Below are 10,811 nucleotides of genomic sequence, written 5' to 3'. Positions count from 1 at the left end.
ACACACACACACACACACACACACACACACACACACACACACACACACACACACACACACACACACACAAAGCAATAAATCTATTTGGTTTCTCAAATATGGGTCAGGCAATTAAAAAGTGTCCTCATGTTGAATTCAGGACCTTCAAGAAGAAGATAAAAAATTTAAATGAGTTTTCCTGACCTGGAAAACATCATCATCAACAACAACAACAACAACAACAAGGAACACAATAAGGTCCATTTGGTGAACACGGGGAAAGGCAGAGTAGCAAAAACATGGCTGACTCACCTCCACAACCAGAACATTCTTATGGAGCAAGCATGTCGGGGAGAAAAGAGAGGGCAGGAACAAACAATTACTCTTGATTGAAAACAGATAATCTGCTCCACACTTACTCCAAGACTAAAACTCACACGTTTAAAAAAAAGACAAAAGCCATTTAGAGGTGATTTAAGAAGCAATTAATTATAAACAGAGAAATACACTTTGTTGTGTTCTGAAGTGCAAAACAAAACCAACTGACAAAGAATGTTTCAGGAAATGATCAGGCTGCAGCTGAAATAAAAGCAGAAGTACTGAAATATGGCCAATATCAGCTAAACCAACCACATTTTTTCATACACTACATCCGCGAGACTCTTTGCATTTATGATATCAGTGATTCAGCTAAACGAATGATCCTAATCCAGATTGGAAAGCTATGTTCCTGCAGCACTGCCCTGAATGTCGCACAGAAATAGCTGAAATTCTGCGAATGTCTGTCTAATAAACTGAAGACGACTGGGCAGTGTCTTTATTAAGAGCCGCTATCTGGGCTTCGCTTCAACTTAGCTAGGACACGATGAAAAGTGAAACTCTCTAACTGCCAGAGTTTACTCCACTTTTTTAAACAAAGGGTTCATCCGAGGGTGCAGTCGTGCTTTGTTTAGGACTCATTATTCATCCAGATTTATTTAGAGCGCACTAAACCCTGGAGAAATGCAAAAGCAATGAGCTATACAAGATATGTAAAGCTCACTGTCTGAAAACTACATTTCAGGGAGGTCAAAAAGCAAATGAACAGTAATGTGTACACTGTTAAACAATTAGGTAACCTCTTCCTGGAAAGCATCACCTCATTCTGTTAGGACCTGGGACAAAAATTAGCAGCACGTCACAGTGAGCTCAGGGATTTCACAAGCACACTAAAGATTCTGTGAGGAAAGCAGTGAGTCAAGCCTACTACCTCATATCCTATTCAAGTTTTAGGCACCTGGCTACTGTGTGGATGTACTGCTGAGGTATGCGTATGACTGTGAATGTTCATATCAGCTGACTTTAATTATCTAAAAATACCACTGCTGACTTGTAACTCCCATAGTAACGGTTAATGATTCATCCCTCTGTATGCTTACATAGATATGTGCACGTGTGTGTGTGTGAGTGGGAGTTAAAGCTGCTTACTTGGCAAAAAGGTTGTACACAGATTCTTTTATAAGAAATATATGGGTATGAACAGCAGAGCTCACATAATTGTGAGATGGTTCAAATCTCTGGTGATAATTGGAATTTAGGCCGGTTTTATTTATTTATTTTTTTCTAATAAACCAGATTTAGTAAGCAGAAATGTGGTTTGAATGCTCTGTTATGCCAAACACATTTACTTAATGCTAAGAGGAGTGCTGTGTGCTCTCTATAGGCTCATCTTGTCTGTCTTTTTCTTTTCTTTCTTTCTTTATTTAATTGTGTAATTTAGGCCACTTTCCCTGCTGAATAGTCTTTGAACCCTTTAGGACTTTCCAGATTGAATATAAGCACACAAATATTTTCTCATTAGTTTTTATTTCAATTTTTTGTTTTGAATTCTGCTTATTTTCAGTTAGTTTCTTGTTTCAGTTTAGTTTTTATTGTATAAAATGTTTACTTTTACTTTAGTCTGAATTAGTTTCAGTGTTAGTTTCCGTCTTTGTATTCACCATTGTATGGTGGGCACATGTCCAAGGCAAGATTTGGGCAAATCAGCAGAGGTATTACAATAAAAACACAAAACCATTTGAAAGCAGTTGACTCACTGTCTCATGGACATCTAAAGACATCCATCAACGCCTCATCAGGCATGTTGTAACTACATTTTTACCAAACTAAAACTAAGGGTATTTCCTCTATACTTTTAATTTTATTTCAGTTAGTTTTCAAAGTTCACAATATTGTTTCAGATAGTTTTAATATTTTTTAATTTCTTGCTTTTATTTTTGTTTTAGTTGACTAAAATGTTTTAGTTTGGTTTAATTTCACTTTAATAATACCTCTAGTGGTCACTCAGCACTATGAATGATCTGCTGCCATCACAGAACCCCATCATGCTGTAATCAGTGCTGATTATTCTTTCTAAATCAAACTAGTTACGTGTCATGTAATCAGGGCCTTTAATGTTAGATTGAGTCCTTCCTAACCTGCTGTAAACAAACAAATAAAATGTTTTCTTTGTCATTTTTTTCCGAGAGACAAAAAAATACAATTATGTATATATGTATTTTACAAGAAAACAGGATGAAAGCATCTAAAAGTTTTGCTTTTCTTATTTCCAATCCTGGAAATGATTTTACAACTCTTTATAATAAGGTGACTGTCATCACCACAAGTCTGCACTGTTTCACTGAGACCCTTTGTTAGGTGGCATGCACTATCAAAGGCTAGCAACAGTCTGCACACACACTCAAGTTCTGTGAGCTACCATCTCTGATTACAGGATAACACAACGAGCCGTAGAAGAGGGACTGTGTTAAGTAAATCTGTCATCCCCTTGATCTACCGAGGTACGCACTCAGTATGGCCTCCAATTTACACCATACATTTTGCTTCACTTGAGATAAAATGGAATAAACCTTTCGTCATAGCTGGCATGTGATCAGCGCTAGGTGTGTCAGAAACTGCCATCTTTGATCTCATTCACTGAAGTGAGGTAAACAGCACATTAGAGGGAAGGGTGCCCTCTTGAGGCTGCTGTCTATCAACAATCACCATCTCCATGCTACCTATTTTTACAAAAGCAGGGCCCATCATAAGGCTCAGACGTCTCAATGATAATGAAAATCTTACCTTTCCAGCTAAAAAAGACAAGTCCTCTCCTCCGAGGATGTGAAGATCCTCTGTTGACTCGTCATTCTGTGGACATAAAATACAGGAGAAATATTTTCAATTATCCATTCATCTATCTATAAGAGATATGATCTCTCAAGAATGCACTGAGTCTATCCTGGAGCTTCATCTCATTTGGACATGGCTGAAAAAACACCTCACCCAGGAGGCATTAGGGGTGGGGGAAAAAATCGATACTGTGTAGTATCGTGATATTTTGTTTGCTAATAATGTATCGATACAGGGACAGCAGAAATCGATATTTTGTTACAAAAAAAGTTTGTGGAGTGGAACATGCTGACTTCAGAGCATGTTGATCCTTTTTCTGAGCAAGAATCCTGACATTCCTTCACTGTCCAAATGTGTTTAACTTTTTTTTGGCAGCAATAAACATGACAGTTTACTTATTTTAATTTAAGACATGTTTTATTTTAATTAAGTTTAAAACTTTTTTATTTAATGTAAAATTATATTTTGTTTTAATTTACTTTCAAATTCTTCAGTTGCTGAAGGGCTGCATAGTTTTCATAAATTGCATAGTTCAGAATAGCTATAATTGTACCAGATGGTTGCATTCAGTTAAGTTGGACTAGACTGTAATACAAACCGTTCAGTTTGTCAACAATAAAACTGACTGAAATGAGAGAAAGACTGAGTGTGAGACTTTGATATTAGATAAAATGAATATTGATAAAGTTTACCTTTATGTACAGAATCTGAATATCGCAAAATATTTTAAAAAATTGCAATAATATCGTATCGTGCGTTAAGTATTGTCATAATATTGTATCGTGGGATGTATGGTGATTCCCACCTCTAGGAGGCATGCAAGTCCAATGCCCGAACCAGCTCAACTTGTTTAATGAGGTATATCTGTTCAATTCCTCATTAACTCAGATATAATCAACTAATCACATGACAGCAACTCAAAGCTTTTATGTATGTAGACATGGTTAAAATGACCAGCTGAAGTTCAAATCGAGTTTCAGAATAAGGATAAAAGAGGAATTAAGTGACTCTGAGCATAGCTTGGCTGTGATTGTGCCAGACCGGTCTGAGTATTTCAGAAACTGCTGATCTACTTGGATTTTCCCACAGAACCATCTCTAGGGTTCATAGAGAATTGTCCAAAAAAGAGAAAATATTCAGTAAGTGCCAGTTCTCTGCGTGAAGATGCATTGTTGACGCCAGAGGTCAGAGGAGAGACTTCATTGATCTGATAGAAAGGCAACAGTAACTCAGATATATCTGTATGCACATCACACTGAACCCTGGAGCAGATTGGCTGTCACAGCAGAAGACCACACCGGGTGCCACCTTCGTCATCTAAGAACAGGGAATAATTCTCCACAGAGAAGTTTAACCCTGTGTAGCTTGAAGGTGTACCCAATAAAGTGGCCAGTGAGGGTATCTCACCAGCAGTACTTCACAGCTAAAAAAAATTGTCAGCAATCACATCAAATCATAACAGCAATTTCAAGGCAAAGTTAGAGGAAGACACCAATGTTCTAATGCATGAAAAATAATACACATCTTGTGACTAACTCTAAACTCACAGGTGATACTTTTGAGCGTGAAAATGCTTTCCACTTCTCACACAAATGCCACTCAAGATAAACTGTCAGCTTTCTTTGCTGGAGTGGGCAACAGCTCACCAAGTAACTCTTGAGACGAATGAAGTGTACCGTCATGGGGATTGTGCGGTTGGAGTTGTGGCTAAGGTCCTTGATCCTGTCCACCAGGTCGGCACAAAACTGGTAACCTCCTTTCAGCACGCACAGGACCACAATGGCGTGGTTCCCCAGGTCATCCATGATGTTTCTAGCGAGACGTTCTGTTCTGTGTACAATGAAGAAAAGGTGAATTACCTCTAAAAGACCTCTTTTCTCGTCAGTTAAGACAGTTTTGAAATCCCTGTCGGTCCACAACCATATGTGATGTTTAAATTTGTTTAGCTTTGTGTTCCTATTTGACCATAATGAATAATTCTGGTTAAATATGCAAAGACAGGTAAACTGATTGATTAACCGTTTACTACATTTAAATAAATGTTTTAAATATTTTATAAGAAAGAAAAACAGATGGCTCACATGTGATTTAAACTGACTACTGGCAAAGCACTTTTTGACACTAATTGAGCACCAAAAACGCTTATTCAGCCAGTCGCACACACATTCCTACTGCACTTTTTATTCTATGCCTAAGCAACTTGTTTAAACATCTGACCACAACTATACATAGTAGTACATGCCCATGCTTCAGTACTGTTCCGCCCGCTCATGCTGTTTGACATGAAATGATAATCATAAGGTGTTCTACGTGCGTAAATTCTAAAAATGGTTGATTTGAGCCCATTGCTAGCTGGTTGCCAGAGAACCTCTTTTGTAGATATAAATTACAACTACTGTTATTACATAAAACTGACATAGTTCTGTTAGTGCACGGGTATTAAGAACAGATCATTTTAGACCTTTGTTAGACGATTGCTGGGAAACATCATGATGTCATGATATCGGTAATAGATTAAAAACTTCAGGCGCATAAAATGTACCCGTGTGCCAAGTTTGGTTATTCGGCTCCTGATTGTGTAACGGCAGGTAGCAGAAACATAAACAAACCCACATACAGAGCTTTTGTGTTTTACAGTAAGATAAAAAGCTTTGTGTCACGTGACAAAAACACTAATTATTTAATTAAAAATTCATTTTCTGATTTCTTTTATAGACATACAGAAGTTAATAAGTACTATTTAAAACAAAGTATGATTGAACTCCTGCTGGCTTTTCTCTTTTTACCAAAAAAGTATGAATACACGCGGGGAGTTACTGTGGGATTTGAGCTTTCATTGGGGAGCTGTGGTTTTTTATTTCTTTTGTTTGTTTCTTTGGGGAATTTCTAAGCTTTACCAGGATTCATTTCAATAAAAGCATGCCAAAACCTCCGTCAAGTTCATATCGCATAATCTGTGCATGATATCCCCTGGATTTCCCCAGAAACTGTACAAAGGCTTTTATGCAGCCCCCGTGCAAAAGCATATGGGAACATTACTTCCTTGATGCACGATTTTATCAAAGAACAAAGAAAGCGACTTCCCAGTTGTAGCCATGTACCTGTCCATAATCACGCCATGCGGGATGATGACACAGTCTAAATCTCCGGAGTAGTGTGCTGGATAGCTGAAGAGATCTAAACTGTAGCCTGGCCAGTCATCTTTAATCTGCAGGGGGGAGATAAACGCAAACATCATGTTTCTGCTGTACTACAAGGAGAAAAACGAGTTTTATCTTGTTTGCACCAGAAGCGCGTGTGACTTTAAGCAATCTGCAAGGCGCGCAAAGTTGTCTGCCTGCGCAAATTGTGCATCCATACACGAGCGACGCTTTTCTTCGACACTTGTCCCTTCCCCGTCAGCCCCCTAATTTAATTACCACAATCCCCTCGCTTCTTCCTTCGGACTGGACGGCAAATTCTGCCATGTTGTTTTTCCACCGCCACAAAAGGAGCTTTTGTCTCAGGAAAGTTGATAGAGGGAGTTGGCACCAACAGGAGAGAGGAGGAGCATCGGGGTGAAGGAATGTTAGGAAACCGAACACTTTGCATTTCTCGCTGTCAAACAGCAACCATCCAGCAGGGGCGCTCTAACATTAGATTTACATGTACTGCTGCTTTTCATGGGGCCCCACCTTTCTGTGTTTACCTGTTCAAGGGCTAGTAATGAAGTGATCACTTTTTGGCACAACACCGGGCAGTGTTGGAGAGAATATCCAAAACTAACAGTATACTACAGCATACAATCATGCAACAAAAAATATATATATTTATTAAATGTTTTTATTATTCAGAACGGGCAGTGCCGTGGAGATCGTGCCTTTTTCTAACCATGCATCATTTTTACAAAGTTACAAGTCTTTCAGCTGAAAACTTCTTCTGTAAAAAGGAGAGCAGCTCTGAAATGCAATCATCAGTATTCACCGGAAGGCTTGATATTTGTTGATTTTGAATTGCCATGTTTTTCACATATGCATATCATTCTGCTGTCACTGTTTTTCCATGACAGGAAAATACACAGAGACTGAATCTGAGTGGTTTTCTGAGAGAAAAGAGTGAAAGAGATGGATCAGCTGCAAAGAAAACAGAAGAGGCGTCATCACTCTGGGGATATAACGAAAGTTTTTAGTGTTGTGCAAGAGTAACTGGGGGAAAAACCCAAAACTGAAATGCTGATTACTGATAGGGTAGGGTTTTACTTCAGTCAAAACATTCCCACTGGGAAATACTGAAAGCAATCTTTCCTGTTCCATATCACAGTGTGGAGGATGTGAAAGTTTTGACAAAATGTGTTAAAGTCGCCATCTAGTGGAAGAAGACAAACACTTCTGGCTCTTCTGTACACAGCTTTTCTTCTGATCAATCATTTTGTCTTCATGTAACTGAATCTTTAAACAGCCTGGATACATGACTCCTCGTAAACATTCATTAAAACGTTGCCTTGTGCCATTATAAAAATAAGAGATGAGTAACAGACTGTAATACAGAAAAATTCAGGGGCCACACCCTGTCTCCTGTGCATGATATAATATGTGGGTTACAGTGTGTAAATGAGTGAATTTAAGATGAAGCATTCAGGCAATGTGTGAGTGGTAGTTTCACTGCATATTCAAGCAGTATGGGCTCTGCTGAGAAGAGGAAGACACAAGGTGTCTGAGCCACTCATCCATGCCCCTTCCACAGCAGCTGCAATTTAAACAGTGCTTCACTGACAGCTGGAAAACAGATGTCAACAGCAGCATTATATTTCAGTCGGCCTGTGCAGTGTCACCACCTCGGCGGTGTGAGAATTACGCTGCATGACAAAAAAAATCCCTCAAAAATTAAGTAAAACTCAGTCTGCGTGAGTTATCTCACTTGATGTTATTGTTTCAGATGACAAAGCTGCAGGCTTGACACTGGAATAATCTCGCTCATGAGCATCTACTGCAGCACTGCAGAGGCCAGGAGATGAGAAGTCTTGTCAGATTGTTTTTGAGGCCCTCTCTGCTGGTGAGCACAACCCGGCTCCTTCGCCGCCCTCGGGGTGCAGGGGAGCAGTCTGGCTTTGGCACTTCACACTCGCTCAGCAGTCAAGGCCTCTGACCGTCCGCAGACTATACCACCAACTGCTCCCACATACCCTCGGCCCTGTTGTTTGGCCAATTATGAATATTCACTTGCTATGAATGTAATTCTGTCAGACATGCAACTGTCCATTCAGATATTGTCAGCAGTGTTGTTTGTATTTGAAGAATCTGATCATTTTCTCATTTTCTATCAGATTTTGAGCCAATTCACGGACTTCAAGTGATTTTGCTTGAGCAATGTCCTGCATTGTTATCCTACTAAGACACATCATGAGCCACACTAAGAACTGAATTTTAAGCTTACAGAAAAACTCAATAGACCATAAAAATGTATGTAAGGTGTAAGGTGAGACTTCTTTGTTTGAATTTTGGGTTGATGAGGGGAATCCAATCAGAAAAAATTGGGTTTTAAGGACGAGGAAGGTAACTGGCAAGTGTAGATGAACAGAGGAGTCGCACCAAGCTGTAAATCATACAAAGCTACTTTGGTCCAAGAATAAATATATCGAGCTGGAAGAAACCAAAATAGGTCTCCTTTAAAGGCCTCCTTCCTCAGCAGGACACAAAGAGCTTGGAGCTTGGAGAGTATGACAGAGTAAGAGATTTTTTTTTTTGTCTTGGTCTTTGGATTTGTCATGACATGACGTGAATCACATTGATTAATGCAATAACCTATTGTGCAACAATCTAAACCCCTGGGTCCTGACATTCATGTGAATACTATGCAGACATACTAAGCACAACCCACACAGCAGCAACAACCGCCATCAGCAGCAGCCACCCCCAGCACGACAATTTGTCATCATGAAAAACTGCTCGAGCAACATGACAAGGAGCTCAAGGTGTTGACCGGGCTCCCACGATATCAACAAACATGACACAAAATTATATTAACAAGACCAAATCTACTTCAGTCTGTAACAACTGCTGAAAAATACTACCAATTAAGAAAGAGCCTGTCAGTGTCAGCCAGTGAGAGGTGCTGATGAGTATATACAGAAGCTTTTGTGGCTCACAGTCAATACACTCTAAGTTTCTGGATGGCACAGTGGTGTAGCACCACTAGTCACAACAAGAAGATTCCCAGTTTGATCCACAACTGGGACCTCTCTGTGTGGAGGTGCTCCAGCTTCCTCCTTCAGTCCAAACACATACCTGTCAGGTTAACCGGTGATTCTAAATTGGACTTGCTTGTGAGGTAGATAAAGTGCTTTAAGTGTACAGAATAAATTGCTCTATGAGTGTATGGCTAAGGTACGACCTGAAGTTAAAAATGCTACATAAACACATGTGTGTTACATCCTCAGTACACACAAAACCCTCTGTTCACTGTAAATGCTTGGATTTGGTTCAGTGTGCTTTTATCTGAGTGCACGTGTCCAAATATGTTGAATATGTTTGGACAAGAGCCATCATGAATGGTAGGAAGATGTGGAGCCATTAAGGGAGTGGGGGCTCACTAACCTTGGCTGACTTTCAGTTATCACAGCAGTGATTACCATCGCGCCATTGACGCCTCCGTGTGAGCAAAAACGTAGAGTCGTTGCTGTCTCGTAAAGCCACAATAATAAAAAATGCTGGATGTATGATCGCTCTGCATTACATATCATTTTAATGTGTTGAAAACCCTTTTCCAACAAAGCAAGTCAAGCACAGTGGTGCACATTAACACATGTTGAAAACCCATGAGCTAATTCACAAGAATAGGAAAACAAACAAACAACAAAAAAAAAAATAATAAAAAATAAAAAATAGGAGCCTACATTAAGCATACCATAAAAAAATACAAATACAAACAAATAGGCCACACAACATAAAAAGTGTCTATAAACAAGGTTAGACTGCTCAGAAAACACATTATTTGACAGAATGACTCGTCCCTTCTTTAAGTACTTCATCGTTAACGCTTCCTTGTAAATCTTTGATACTGAGAAGAATCAGCCTGATAGGTACGGAGGCAAGCATGACTTTAAACATCTATATTTGTTTTGGTGTCAGTTCTAGAGTTACTAAAGCACTTCCAGCAGAATAATGCACTGATTTATATGCAAATGAACATCCTAACAAGGACACAATTCAACAAAAAATGCGTAACACGTCAAAAACTGTCCTCAGCTGAGCCGCAGTTCATCCACCTGCTCCTTCCGTCGTGACGGTGATCATTGGCTTCATGCTACGAGCATCTGTGGGCCTGCGCCGCAGCTTCAGGAGCAAAGATCCACTGTGCGAGCATGTAAAACTCTATTAGCATAATGACTTCCCTGTTTAAGTGGATTGCAACAAACTGAGTTACATGCGTCTTTGACAAACTTTTGTCTGCGATGAAAGCAATATTTCTTTTCATCTTTCTCTCGGAAAGGATCGGGATTAGTAACAAAGTAACCAAACACGGCGAGTAAACTGAGCAGTTTTGTTTTGGCATGATCAGAATCTGCTGCGATAAAGAAGAACTCAGAAAAACACAATTCCTACTTTTCCTATTAAATCTGTCATTCGTGTATCTGCAGAACCAAAACCAACATTGTGTAAAATCGTCTAGGTTAATGATTCTTAATGAATAATGTCAAGCTTGTC

At 39.3% G+C, this 10,811-nt stretch overlaps 1 protein-coding gene across 4 annotated transcripts in view; it reads right to left on the bottom strand.

Moving 5' to 3' along the window:
- Positions 1 to 6,710, bottom strand: part of prtfdc1b (phosphoribosyl transferase domain containing 1b) — a 10,089-nt gene extending 3,379 nt beyond the window's left edge. For 2 of the 4 annotated variants that reach the window (XR_006054229.1, XM_005912744.2), the window contains exons 1-5: positions 6,549 to 6,710; positions 6,231 to 6,337; positions 4,776 to 4,959; positions 3,082 to 3,147; positions 292 to 309 (exon numbers count right to left, since the gene is read on the bottom strand). Coding sequence is in view for 3 of the 4 variants with exons in the window: in XM_005912744.2 (XP_005912806.1) it covers positions 292 to 309; positions 3,082 to 3,147; positions 4,776 to 4,959; positions 6,231 to 6,337; positions 6,549 to 6,596 (423 nt within the window). In the remaining variant the exon portion in view is untranslated. The remainder of the gene's footprint in view (positions 1 to 291; positions 310 to 3,081; positions 3,148 to 4,775; positions 4,960 to 6,230; positions 6,338 to 6,548) is intronic. The other 2 variants (XM_042219222.1, XM_005912745.2) reach the window with 2 other exon arrangements.
- Between the last annotated feature and the right edge of the window lie 4,101 nt (positions 6,711 to 10,811).

Source organism: Haplochromis burtoni, unplaced genomic scaffold, assembly GCF_018398535.1.
Source record: "Haplochromis burtoni strain Fernald_Lab_line unplaced genomic scaffold, NCSU_Asbu1 Contig_3, whole genome shotgun sequence".
Classification (NCBI taxonomy): domain Eukaryota; kingdom Metazoa; phylum Chordata; class Actinopteri; order Cichliformes; family Cichlidae; genus Haplochromis; species Haplochromis burtoni.
The sequence above is the reverse complement of the archived record's forward strand: the minus strand, read 5'-3'. Positions and strand labels throughout refer to the sequence as shown.